General features: G+C 40.8%; 1 protein-coding gene across 1 annotated transcript in view; it reads right to left on the reverse strand.

The window, feature by feature from the left end:
* The window catches only part of LOC120024759 (dual specificity mitogen-activated protein kinase kinase 5-like), a gene marked incomplete at its 3' end in the record, with an annotated part of 106,989 nt that extends 95,871 nt beyond the window's left edge, over positions 1 to 11,118 (reverse strand). Inside the window, exons 1-3 of the mRNA XM_038969045.1 lie at positions 10,703 to 11,118; positions 10,533 to 10,581; positions 4,302 to 4,369 (exon numbers count right to left, since the gene is read on the reverse strand). Of these exons, the coding sequence (XP_038824973.1) occupies positions 4,302 to 4,369; positions 10,533 to 10,581; positions 10,703 to 10,834 (249 nt within the window). The remainder of the gene's footprint in view (positions 1 to 4,301; positions 4,370 to 10,532; positions 10,582 to 10,702) is intronic.
* Positions 11,119 to 14,578: the final 3,460 nt, after the last annotated feature.

A 14,578-nucleotide genomic window follows, 5' to 3' on the forward strand; every position in this document is an offset into this window, starting at 1 on the left:
CCTGTTGTATTCAGCATTTCACTGTAAAAAGTCTACACCTGTTGTATTCGGCGCATTTGACCAATACAACTTGATTTGATTTGATTTGATTGTGGGGGGAAAATAGTCAAAAAGTATCTCCTGAGGGTGAGGGACTTGTAAATCAATCAAGGCAAGGTCAATATGTTTCCCGTCCCCCCTCTCCCTACAGCTCGACACCACTACAGCTGTCTAGGCCACTCTGCCCGTTCAATCAGCTTCACACTAGCACCAGCAAACCCTGGGATACCCAATGATACCCAATGACAACAAAGCATCCAAGACGAAGGAGTAATAAAGGCTCTGACACAGAGGAGACTCAGCCTGTGGCTACAGCGCCATCGTTGTAAGCTGATGGGGGGTAAAAGACATCCCCAGATGAAGAGTAGATTTTGACAAATATTCTCCGCCCAGGGGGGCCTGCTTTTTAATGAGGCGAAACTTTAAGTACTGAATAATAAATAATAAAAATGGATAGTTCATTTAGCTTTTCAGTGTACCTCGTGAAGAAGCCCATTACAAGTCATTACTCTTAATGTCCGTGATGTGAACAGTAACTATGAAGGAAGACGGTAACATCACGCGGGGGAGGGGGAAGCGGGTGGGGGGACTTGAAAAGTAAATCAACAAGACAAAAAAACAGGAGAGATGTGTTCCAAACACAAGTATAGCCTCTATACAACAGATAGGTTTCTCTACATAACAGATTTGAGTGTACTGTTACTTCATCAACATGAAGGCTTAGACCTATAGGGTACATACGTCCATGAGGCATTTTAAACGGGTATACAAAGTCTCACTTCTCTCTCCATTTGAGCTGAGAGGCTGAAATAAAACGTGTTGACATGTCTAATTCCTTTCGTAACCTTGGTGAAGTCAATAACATATCTTTATTTATTTTTTTATATTGCTGTCACTCTTTTGCCTAAACCCGGTCCAATGCAGAGGACTGAAGGTTGGGGGCACTTGCCAAAAAAGGTCACGTTACCATGACGACACCGATTGGCACATCAGACACGGGCGATTCCACGTTAGCGGGAGTGGAAAATATTTTTGTAATGTTCTGGAAATTCTCACATAGGAACTTCATTGGGAGGAAGGATGTTTGACATGTTTTTTTACATGTTGTATTTAAAAAGAAAATCATGATGAAAGTGGCCATTGTATAGACCTATGGATGCTTCTTGTAAGACCTTACGATGTATGAACCGTACATGTTGGTGGTATTATACTCCATATAGTGTGCTCTAACATATGTCCTGATTCCGATATAAAAATGTCCACATTCATTTATTCAAATTTTAAAATATTAAATCTCAAAAGTGCCCTTTTTGATTTTGCAGAAATATATATTTTTTTCTGTTGAATAAATGAATGTGAAAAACGTGCATAAGAATCTAGATATACTCCATATGTTAAAGCAGACTATGAGTATAACATGTATGGTTCATAAGGTCTTACAGCAGGATTGTAAAGGTTTAAAAAGGGTCAAACGTGGCACAAATGTAAAAAAACAAAACACATCAGACATCCTTCCTCCCAATGAAGTGTCTATGTGAGAATTGCTGGAACAATCCGAGATAGAAAAAAGATGTTCTGCTCCCGCTGGCGTGGAATCGCCCACATACAGTGCTTTGTTGTAGGAGACAGAAAGGCAGAAATATGTAGAGTTACTTGTCATCTTTACCAGTCTGCTTAGCAATGAGCACACTGTGGCCCTGGGTGAAAAGATCTGTTGTAATAGATTTTTAATAGCTTTCCCCCCCTTCAACAAAAAACACTCAATAGCGGAGTGAAAAAGAAGGTTATAATTGCTGCCTCAATGGTATACCGGGGTCAGTAATTATATTTACTTTATTCCATTTTTAAGAATTCTTCAACAGGAGATAATTTATTTTCCAAATGCAGTGTTATTTTCAATCTTTGGCCATAGCAACACTCATTCAACACAAAGGCTGTCATCTCAATCAAAAAGACCCACGCCAGAAAATAGCTTTTTGGGGGGTTTCATTTGCATTTGTTACTGTTAATTTGTATTTTTTTTTAAAGGATGTGAAAGGAAACGTAATTACAAGTTGGGACCTCTGTAAATACCAGAAGAACTCAGCTCACCTCTGCAATGTCCACAAGGTTCATCCCTAAAATGTAAACGGTTCCACCAACTTTTGTTATAAATGTTGATGTGCCATAAACAATTACTGTGTTACTTGCGAACGTTACTTGCGAACGTTACTTGTGTACTGGACCAAAAACGAAAATGCAGGAGAAAACACTTCAATGATTTGTCCATCTTGATTATAACACTTGGCACAAGGAAAACCCACACCAAGACTAAACATTCCCTTAGTCAGGTAAACTTTTGTTATGTCAGTGTAGTCAGGTAAACCGTTGTTATGGCAGTGTAGTCAGGTAAACCGTTGTTATGGCAGTGTAGTCAGGTAAACCGTTGTTATGGCAGTGTAGTCAGGTAAACTGTTGTTATGGTAGTGTAGTCAGGTAAACCATTGTTATGGCAGTGCAGTCAGGTAAACTGTTGTTATGGCAGTGCAGTCAGGTAAACCGTTGTTATGGCAGTGCAGTCAGGTAAACCGTTGTTATGGCAGTGCAGTCAGGTAAACCGTTGTTATGGCAGTGCAGTCAGGTAAACCGTTGTTATGGCAGTGCAGTCAGGTAAACCGTTGTTATGGCAGTGCAGTCAGGTAAACCGTTGTTATGGCAGTGTAGTCAGGTAAACCGTTGTTATGGCAGTGTAGTCAGGTAAACCGTTGTTATGGCAGTGTAGTCAGGTAAACCGTTGTTATGGCAGTGTAGTCAGGTAAACTGTTGTTATGGCAGTGTAGTCAGGTAAACTGTTGTTATGGGAGTGTAGTCAGGCAAACTGTTGTTATATGAGTACAGTCAGGTAAACTGTTGTTATATGAGTGTTGTCAGGTAAACTGTTGTTATATGAGTGTTGTCAGGTAAACTGTTGTTATATGAGTGTTGTCAGGTAAACTGTTGTTATATGAGTGTTGTCAGGTAAACTGTTGTTATAGGAGTGTTGTCAGGTAAACTGCTGTCATGGGAGTCTAGTAGGTAAACTGGGGTATGGGAGTGTGTTCAGGTAAACTGTGGTTATAGGAGTCTAGTCAGGTAAACTGGGGGTATGGGAGTCTAGTCAGGTAAACTGGGGGTATGGGAGTCTAGTCAGGTAAACTGTGGTTATAGGAGTCTAGTCAGGTAAACTGGGGGTATGGGAGTCTAGTCAGGTAAACTGGGGGTATGGGAGTCTAGTCAGGTAAACTGGGGGTTTGGGAGTCTAGTCAGGTACACTGGAGGTATGGGAGTCTAGTAGGTACAGTGTGGTTATAGGAGTGTAGTCAGGTAAACTGTGGTTATAGGAGTGTAGTCAGGTAAACTGGGGGTATGGGAGTCTAGTCAGGTAAACTGGGGGTTTGGGAGTCTAGTCAGGTAAACTGGGGGTATGGGAGTCTAGTCAGGTAAACTGGGGGTATGGGAGTCTAGTCAGGTAAACTGGGGGTTTGGGAGTCTAGTCAGGTAAACTGGGGGTTTGGGAGTCTAGTCAGGTAAACTGGGGGTATGGGAGTCTAGTCAGGTAAACTGGGGGTTTGGGAGTCTAGTCAGGTAAACTGGGGGTTTGGGAGTCTAGTCAGGTAAACTGGGGGTTTGGGAGTCTAGTCAGGTAAACTGGGGGTTTGGGAGTCTAGTAGGTAAACTGGGGGTATGGGTGTCTAGTCAGGTAAACTGGGGGTTTGGGAGACTAGTCAGGTAAACTGTGGTTATAGGAGTCTAGTAGGTAAACTGGGGGTATGGGAGTACAGTCCGGTAAACTGGGGGTATGGGAGTACAGTCAGGTAAACTGGGGGTATGGGAGTCTAGTCAGGTAAACTGGGGGTATGGGAGTCTAGTCAGGTAAACTGGGGGTTTGGGAGTCTAGTCAGGTAAACTGGGGGTATGGGAGTCTAGTCAGGTAAACTGGGGGTATGGGAGTCTAGTCAGGTAAACTGGGGGTATGGGAGACTAGTCAGGTAAACTGGGGGTTTGGGAGTCTAGTCAGGTAAACTGGGGGTATGTGAGTCTAGTCAGGTAAACTGTTGTTATGGAAGTCTAGTCAGGTAAACTGGGGGTTTGGGAGACTAGTCAGGTAAACTGGGGGTATGGGAGTCAGGTAAACTGGGGGTTTGGGAGTCTAGTCAGGTAAACTGGGGGTTTGGGAATCTAGTCAGGTAAACTGGGGGTATGGGAGTCCAACAAAGTGTCATGTTGAAGTGAACAATACTCACATATGACAGCATGGCTTTGAGTTCTTCATCACTCCTCACAGTGATTCTATCGCCCACCTCATCCTCATCTGAAACACAGATTAACAGCTGTAGTTACTGGTCTGTGTTATCATTAACAGATTTGTTATCATTAACAGCTGTAGTTACTGAGCTGTGTCATCATTAACAGTTGTAGTTACTGGGCTGTTATCATTAACAGCTGTAGTTACTGAGCTGTGGTATCATTAACAGCTGTAGTTACTGATCTGTGTTATCATTAACAGCTGTAGTTACTGATCTGTGTTATCATTAACAGCTGTAGTTCCTGAGCTGTGTTATCATTAACAGCTGTAGTTCCTGAGCTGTGTTATCATTAACAGCTGTAGTTACTGATCTGTGTTATCATTAACAGCTGTAGTTACTGAGCTGTGTTATCATTAACAGCTGTAGTTACTGAGCTGTGTTATCATTAACAGCTGTAGTTACTGAGCTGTGTTATCATTAACAGCTGTAGTTCCTGAGCTGTGTTATCATTAACAGCTGTAGTTACTGAGCTGTGTCATCATTAACAGCTGTAGTTACTGAGCTGTGTTATCATTAACAGCTGTAGTTACTGAGCTGTGTTATCATTAACAGCTGTAGTTACTGGTCTGTGTTATCATTAACAGATTTGTTATCATTAACAGCTGTAGTTACTGAGCTGTGTCATCATTAACAGTTGTAGTTACTGGGCTGTTATCATTAACAGCTGTAGTTACTGAGCTGTGTTATCATTAACAGCTGTAGTTACTGATCTGTGTTATCATTAACAGCTGTAGTTACTGATCTGTGTTATCATTAACAGCTGTAGTTACTGATCTGTGTTATCATTAACAGCTGTAGTTACTGAGCTGTGTTATCATTAACAGCTGTAGTTACTGAGCTGTGTTATCATTAACAGCTGTAGTTACTGAGCTGTGTTATCATTAACAGCTGTAGTTCCTGAGCTGTGTTATCATTAACAGCTGTAGTTCCTGAGCTGTGTTATCATTAACAGCTGTAGTTACTGATCTGTGTCATCATTAACAGCTGTAGTTACTGAGCTGTGTTATCATTAACAGCTGTAGTTACTGAGCTGTGTTATCATTAACAGCTGTAGTTACTGAGCTGTGTTATCATTAACAGCTGTAGTTACTGAGCTGTGTTATCATTAACAGCTGTAGTTCCTGAGCTGTGTTATCATTAACAGCTGTAGTTACTGAGCTGTGTTATCATTAACAGCTGTAGTTACTGGGCTGTGTCATCATTAACAGCTGTAGTTACTGAGCTGTGTCATCATTAACAGTTGTAGTTACTGAGCTGTGTCATCATTAACAGCTGTAGTTACTGAGCTGTGTCATCATTAACAGCTGTAGTTCCTGAGCTGTGTCATCATTAACAGCTGTAGTTACTGAGCTGTGTCATCATTAACAGCTGTAGTTACTGAGCTGTGTCATCATTAACAGTTGTAGTTACTGAGCTGTGTCATCATTAACAGCTGTAGTTACTGAGCTGGTATCATTAACAGCTGTAGTTACTGATCTGTGTCATCATTAACAGTTGTAGTTACTGATCTGTGTCATCATTAACAGTTGTAGTTACTGATCTGTGTCATCATTAACAGTTGTAGTTACTGAGCTGTGTCATCATTAACAGCTGTAGTTACTGAGCTGTGTCATCATTAACAGCTGTAGTTACTGAGCTGTGTTATCATTAACAGCTGTAGTTACTGATCTGTGTTATCATTAACAGCTGTAGTTACTGATCTGTGTTATCATTAACAGCTGTAGTTACTGATCTGTGTTATCATTAACAGCTGTAGTTACTGAGCTGTGTTATCATTAACAGCTGTAGTTACTGATCTGTGTTATCATTAACAGCTGTAGTTACTGAGCTGTGTTATCATTAACAGCTGTAGTTACTGAGCTGTGTTATCATTAACAGCTGTAGTTACTGATCTGTGTTATCATTAACAGCTGTAGTTACTGATCTGTGTCATCATTAACAGCTGTAGTTACTGATCTGTGTTATCATTAACAGCTGTAGTTACTGATCTGTGTTATCATTAACAGCTGTAGTTACTGGGCTGTGTCATCATTAACAGCTGTAGTTACTGATCTGTGTCATCATTAACAGCTGTAGTTACTGAGCTGTGTTATCATTAACAGCTGTAGTTACTGATCTGTGTTATCATTAACAGCTGTAGTTACTGAGCTGTGGTATCATTAACAGCTGTAGTTACTGAGCTGTGTCATCATTAACAGCTGTAGTTACTGAGCTGTGTTATCATTAACAGCTGTAGTTACTGAGCTGTGTTATCATTAACAGCTGTAGTTACTGAGCTGTGTTATCATTAACAGCTGTAGTTACTGAGCTGTGTTATCATTAACAGTTGTAGTTACTGAGCTGTGTTATCATTAACAGCTGTAGTTACTGAGCTGTGTTATCATTAACAGCTGTAGTTACTGAGCTGTGTTATCATTAACAGTTGTAGTTACTGAGCTGTGTTATCATTAACAGCTGTAGTTACTGAGCTGTGTTATCATTAACAGCTGTAGTTACTGATCTGTGTTATCATTAACAGCTGTAGTTACTGAGCTGTGTTATCATTAACAGCTGTAGTTACTGGTCTGTGTTATCATTAACAGATTTGTTATCATTAACAGCTGTAGTTACTGAGCTGTGTCATCATTAACAGTTGTAGTTACTGGGCTGTTATCATTAACAGCTGTAGTTACTGAGCTGTGTTATCATTAACAGCTGTAGTTACTGAGCTGTGTTATCATTAACAGCTGTAGTTACTGAGCTGTGTCATCATTAACAGTTGTAGTTACTGGGCTGTTATCATTAACAGCTGTAGTTACTGATCTGTGTTATCATTAACAGCTGTAGTTACTGATCTGTGTTATCATTAACAGCTGTAGTTACTGAGCTGTGTTATCATTAACAGCTGTAGTTACTGATCTGTGTTATCATTAACAGCTGTAGTTACTGAGCTGTGTCATCATTAACAGCTGTAGTTACTGAGCTGTGTTATCATTAACAGCTGTAGTTACTGATCTGTGTTATCATTAACAGCTGTAGTTACTGAGCTGTGGTATCATTAACAGCTGTAGTTACTGATCTGTGTTATCATTAACAGTTGTAGTTACTGAGCTGTGGTATCATTAACAGCTGTAGTTACTGAGCTGTGGTATCATTAACAGCTGTAGTTACTGAGCTGTGTTATCATTAACAGCTGTAGTTACTGATCTGTGTTATCATTAACAGCTGTAGTTACTGAGCTGTGTTATCATTAACAGTTGTAGTTACTGAGCTGTGGTATCATTAACAGCTGTAGTTACTGATCTGTGGTATCATTAACAGTTGTTGTTACTGAGCTGTGGTATCATTAACAGCTGTAGTTACTGAGCTGTGTTATCATTAACAGCTGTAGTTACTGAGCTGTGTTATCATTAACAGCTGTAGTTACTGGTCTGTGTTATCATTAACAGATTTGTTATCATTAACAGCTGTAGTTACTGAGCTGTGTTATCATTAACAGCTGTAGTTACTGGGCTGTGTCATCATTAACAGCTGTGTTATCATTAACAGCTGTAGTTTCTGAGCTGTGTCATCATTAACAGCTGTAGTTACTGAGCTGTGTCATCATTAACAGCTGTAGTTACTGAGCTGTGTTATCATTAACAGCTGTAGTTACTGAGCTGTGTTATCATTAACAGCTGTAGTTACTGGTCTGTGTTATCATTAACAGATTTGTTATCATTAACAGCTGTAGTTACTGAGCTGTGTTATCATTAACAGCTGTAGTTACTGGTCTGTGTTATCATTAACAGATTTGTTATCATTAACAGCTGTAGTTACTGGTCTGTGTCATCATTAACAGCTGTGTCATCATTAACAGCTGTAGTTTCTGAGCTGTGTCATCATTAACAGCTGTAGTTACTGATCTGTGTTATCATTAACAGCTGTAGTTACTGATCTGTGTTATCATTAACAGCTGTAGTTACTGAGCTGTGTTATCATTAACAGCTGTAGTTACTGAGCTGTGTTATCATTAACAGCTGTAGTTTCTGAGCTGTGTTATCATTAACAGCTGTAGTTTCTGAGCTGTGTTATCATTAACAGCTGTAGTTTCTGAGCTGTGTTATCATTAACAGCTGTAGTTACTGAGCTGTGTTATCATTAACAGCTGTAGTTTCTGAGCTGTGTCATCATTAACAGCTGTAGTTACTGAGCTGTGTCATCATTAACAGCTGTAGTTACTGAGCTGTGTTATCATTAACAGCTGTAGTTTCTGAGCTGTGTCATCATTAACAGCTGTAGTTACTGAGCTGTGTTATCATTAACAGCTGTAGTTACTGATCTGTGTTATCATTAACAGCTGTAGTTACTGATCTGTGTCATCATTAACAGCTGTAGTTACTGAGCTGTGTCATCATTAACAGCTGTAGTTACTGATCTGTGTTATCATTAACAGCTGTAGTTACTGGGCTGTGTTATCATTAACAGCTGTAGTTACTGATCTGTGTTATCATTAACAGCTGTAGTTACTGATCTGTGTTATCATTAACAGCTGTAGTTACTGAGCTGTGTTATCATTAACAGCTGTAGTTACTGAGCTGTGTTATCATTAACAGCTGTAGTTTCTGAGCTGTGTTATCATTAACAGCTGTAGTTACTGAGCTGTGTTATCATTAACAGCTGTAGTTTCTGAGCTGTGTCATCATTAACAGCTGTAGTTACTGAGCTGTGTTATCATTAACAGCTGTAGTTACTGAGCTGTGTTATCATTAACAGCTGTAGTTACTGATCTGTGTTATCATTAACAGCTGTAGTTACTGATCTGTGTTATCATTAACAGCTGTAGTTACTGATCTGTGTCATCATTAACAGCTGTAGTTACTGAGCTGTGTTATCATTAACAGCTGTAGTTACTGAGCTGTGTTATCATTAACAGCTGTAGTTACTGAGCTGTGTTATCATTAACAGCTGTAGTTACTGATCTGTGTTATCATTAACAGCTGTAGTTACTGATCTGTGTTATCATTAACAGCTGTAGTTACTGATCTGTGTTATAATTAACAGCTGTAGTTAATGATCTGTGTCATCATTAACAGCTGTAGTTACTGAGCTGTGTCATCATTAACAGCTGTAGTTACTGAGCTGTGGTATCATTAACAGCTGTAGTTACTGAGCTGTGTTATCACTAACAGCTGTAGTTCCTGAGCTGTGTTATCATTAACAGCTGTAGTTACTGAGCTGGTATCATTAACAGCTGTAGTTACTGAGCTGTGTTATCATTAACAGCTGTAGTTACTGAGCTGTGGTATCATCATTATAGTTTAAATAGAGATTGATTAATTTTAACAAAATCAATACAGCAAATTGTTAAGAATAGGATTCCATCAAAGCAATGCAGCAATTAACTTCAGCACTCAAGGTCCAGTGATGTGTATTCAAATATATATTTTTGGAGGGTATTTTGACACTTTATTGAGACAGTATGGAAATCAGAGCGGGCTTTTGGCAGGTGGGGGACACAATAGGAAAGGTGGATGCAGGGATTGACCCATGGTCTCCAGTGGGGAATTGTATATGTGACTTGTACCGGGAGTGTTACCCTCAACCACAGCTCTACACCTGCGCAGAGTATTCTGCCTTTAAATAGATGACCGCTTTGTAACTGTGAAAGCCAATGTATAACATCCAACAAAGCAATTAATTCATCCTAAAGTTACAGGATAAGAAAATCAGACACGTGAGGACTAGAGTTTAAATATTGTGCCTTTAATGGAAGCATCCTGGTAATGGCTTCACAAACTTGGTCCGGACTAAGTTTCCCCCTAGTACCGATCTTGGATCAGCTTCCCCATCCTAACGACGACCATTAGTGTGGAAAAATGCTACTGCCCCACGATCAGTGTCTAGAGGCAACTTGCACCCAGGAACATAGCCTACATGATCCTTTTGGTGTGCAAAAACTTCCAAAAGTGGTTCCTGAAGACAATCAGTCTTATTGGGTATTAAGGACAATACCAGCCAAAAAGGCAAGATAAGTAGCAACTGAGTAGTAGAAGTAGACTGAGCTTTTCAGTTGTAACTAAACATAGTTGGGTAGAAGTCTGCCAAACAGACTTTCACATTTGGTTGGTGTAATGAAAAACTGTCCCCACAACAGGAAACCAGGCTGATGAAATCTCAGAATGTCAATCTTTTCATGAGGTAACTTACATTCAAACGCCGTGATTGTGGTTTCGGGCATGACATCCCTTATAGCGACCTGCAAAATAGATTTAGAAAGATATGAACTGTAAAGCAAAACAGTTGCTAACTAGCTAGGTCCTTAGCCTAGCTAACTGTAAACTTTGCAACTGTAGCTAGCTAATTAAACTAGCGCTCACCAACAAGTCACTGAAGCTCAAAAGTGATGGGCAGTCCACGGATGAGTCCATATCCCCGACGGGAGTCTTTATACGGATCTCTATTCCCTCGGTGTCCATAGCGCAGAAGTTATTTAAAACAAGTAGAAGCATAACAGACGAATAAGCAGAAACATAATCAGTGTTGGCTGGCTAACTTCCTAACAGCACATCCTATTCCTATCCTAGCTATATTAGCTGTCAAGTTAGCCGTTAGCTAACAGTTACTACATTTCAACTAACGTTACTTGCATGACTAAGAGCAAGCCATTGCAGGTCTTGTCGACGAGAGAGTGCGTTTTAACGTTTCCAACACAGTTTGACTCACGGACATACAAAGAGCGTTTTAAATAGTTGGAAATGACATAGCTAGCAAAGTTAGCCACTATGCAAACAAAACCAGGAAGTTCACCGGAAGTTTTTGTATTTCCAACCGGATATAGATTTAGGAGGCACTCTTCACTCTGGCTGGAATACTCTATCACAGTCTTTGACTCTATGGTTGCAGTAGGAGCCATAGGTTTCTGTGGCGCTGTAGACTACAATCGTTCAGATAATTATTGTCCCACATGATGAAGTCGGGGAGGGGACTGTGAATCTGTCTCCATTTATTCGTTCATATGTTAGTGAAAGGTGGGTGTATGATACGTCTTGCCATATGATACGTCTTGCCATAGAGATCCGGGATTTACAAAATTACACTGATTGGCCAGATGGTGGCGCTATAACAAGAGATTGAAAATGAAAACTTTGAAAAGTCACACCCCTCACCCTTTTGACTTAAAGTCATGAAATTCGGTACTTAGTTCCCTCTCTTCACAAGGAACACATTTGTCTCAGGGACCCATAAGGTCTGCCATTACAGATTTTAGGCCATTTAGAATTTTGTGAAAAACACTTAAAATGCTACTCTTCTGGCAACGAATGACCAATCTGCACAAAACTTGATATGTGGCATCTATGGACAAAGGTCTCTTAACCCAATATTTTTCAGACAAGTACCTAAAAAAATATGGCCGCTATTGAGCAATAAACATTCACATGGGCGTGGTCTGGCGCATAAATGCATATAAATCAGTCGAGGAACATAGCCGCGGGAGGTAGGGGTGCAGAGGGTGCTGAAAAATCAGAATGTAAAAAACAATATGAATTAAAAAATATGATTTTTGTGCACTGGGCCTTTACTATTATTAACAGACCTATATAGACGTCTGTAGAGCGGGCAAAAAAACAAACATTTTTAAGCATCTCCACTTTAGAGGTCAAATTAAGAACATTATCTAGCATGATTCATTAGTTGGAATTGTAAGAGTTGTAGACCTGTCTCTTTCTCTGCAATTGTCATTCTAATGGAATCCAGAAAGAACATAACCCTGTCCTCAAACATTTACATCAAAAAGTATTTTTATTTATTATGGATCCCCGTACTCTTCCTGGTGTCCAGCAAAATGAAGGCAGTTATGGCCTTCCGAGTGGCACTGCGGTCTAAGTGTCCGAGTGTCACTACAGACCCGGGTTTGATCCCAGGCTGTGTCGCAGCTGGACACCACCCGGGAGATCCATGAGGCGGCGCACAATTGGCCCAGGGTTTGGCCGGCTGGGATGTCCTTGTCCCATCGCGCTGTAGCGACTCCTTGTGGCAGGCCGGGCACATGCATGCTGACTTCTGTCACCAGTTGTACAGTCGTGGCCAAAAGTTTTGAGAAAGACACAAATATAAATTTTCGCAAAGTTTGCTGCTTCAGTGTCTTTAGATATTTTTGTCAGATGTTACTATGGAATACTGAAGTATAACTACAAGCATTTCATACGTGTCAAAGGCTTTTATAAGTTTAAGTTGATGCAAAGTGTCAATATTTGCAGTGCTGACCCTTTTTTTTTTGAAGACCTCTGCAATCCGCCCTGGCATGCTGTCAATTAACTTCTGGGCCACATCCTGACTGATGGCAGCCCATTCCTGCATAATCAATGCTTGGAGTTTGTCAGAATTTGTGGGTTTTTGTTTGTCCACCCGCCTCTTGAGGATTGACCACAAGTTCTCAATGGGATTAAGGTCTGGGGAGTTTCCTGGCCATGGACCCAAAATATTGATGTTTTCTTCCCCAAGCCACTAAGTTATCACTTTTGCCTTATGGCAATGTGCTCCATCATGCTGGAAAAGGCATTGTTCGTCACCAAACTGTTCCTGGATGGTTGGGAGAAGTTGCTCTCGGAGGATGTGTTGGTACCATTCTTTATTCATGGCTGTGTTCTTAGGCAAAATTGTGAGTGAGCCCACTCCCTTGGCTGAGAAGCAACCCCACACATGAATGGCCTCAGGATGCTTTACTGTTGGCATGACACAGGACTGATGGTAGCGCTCACCTTGTCTTCTCCAGACAAGCTTTTTTCCGGATGCCCCAAACAACTGGAAAGGGGATTCATCAGAGAAAATGGCTTTACCCCAGTCCTCAGCAGTCCAATCCCTGTACCTTTTGCAGAATATCAGTCTGTCCCTGATGTTTTTCCTGGAGAGAAGTATCTTCTTTGCTGCCCTTCTTGACACCAGGCCATCCTCCAAAAGTCTTCGCCTCACTGTGCGTGCAGATGCACTCACACCTGCCTGCTGCCATTCCTGAGCAAGCTTTGTACTGGTGGTGCCCCGATCCCGCAGCTGAATCAACTTTAGGAGACGGTCCTGGCACTTGCTGGACTTTCTTGGGAGCCCTGAAGCCTTCTTCACAACAATTGAACCGCTCTCCTTGAAGTTCTTGATGATCCGATAAATGGTTGATTTAGGTGCAATCTTACTGGCAGCAATATCCTTGCCTGTGAAGCCCTTTTTGTGCAAAGCACTGATGACGGCACGTGTTTCCTTGCAGGTAACCATGATTGACAGAGGAAGAACAATGATTCCAAGAACCACCCTCCTTTTGAAGCTTCCAGTTTGTTATTCAAACTCAATCAGCATGACAGAGTGATCTCCAGCCTTGTCCTCGTCAACACTCACACCTGTGTTAACGAGAGAATCACTGACATGATGTCAGCTGGTCCTTTTGTGGCAGGGCTGAAATGCAGTGGAAATGTTTTTGGGGGATTCAGTTCATTTGCATGGCAAAGAGGGACTTTGCAATTAATTGCCATTCATCTGATCACTCTTCATAACATTCTGGAGTATATGCAAATTGCCATCATACAAACTGAGGCAGCAGACTTTGTGAAAATTAATATTTGTGTCATTCTCAAAACTTTTGGACACGACTGTACTGTGCTTCCTCTGACACACTGTGTGTCAAGAAGCAGTGCGGCTAGGCAGGGTCATGTTTCAGAGGATGCATGGCTCTTGACATTTGCCTCTCCCGAGTCCGTACGGGAGTTGCAGCAATGGGACAAGACTATAACTACCAATTTGGATATCACGAAAAAGGGGGTAAAAAAGAAAAAACATTCATGCAGATATACAATTTTAAAGGTGCAAAGTTATGGGCAAAGACACAAAACATCCACATCAAATTTAATATTTTTCTTGATCAAATAACATGGAAAACAACCACTTTTTGTGCAGTATTATTTTTCCATCCTTACAAACCACTTAATGTACATTACTGCATTGTACATAGGCTGGTCATCTAGGTTTGTACCTGTAGACTTTCCTTCACCATGAAGGAAAACAATGACCAATACAGTAATTGAGTACATTGAGACATCAGGTGGTTTGTGATGATAAGATGTGATGATGTGGCTCAGTTGGTAGAGCATGGGGCTTGAGATGCTAGGGTTGTGGGTTTGATTCCCACAGACGGAGGACCAGTATGAAAATGTAAGCACTGAAAAGGAATTAATAGACCACTTCAGTTTTCATATAGAAATAAGTGCATT

Source organism: Salvelinus namaycush, chromosome 30 (genome assembly GCF_016432855.1).
Source record: "Salvelinus namaycush isolate Seneca chromosome 30, SaNama_1.0, whole genome shotgun sequence".
Taxonomy (NCBI): Eukaryota; Metazoa; Chordata; class Actinopteri; order Salmoniformes; family Salmonidae; genus Salvelinus; species Salvelinus namaycush.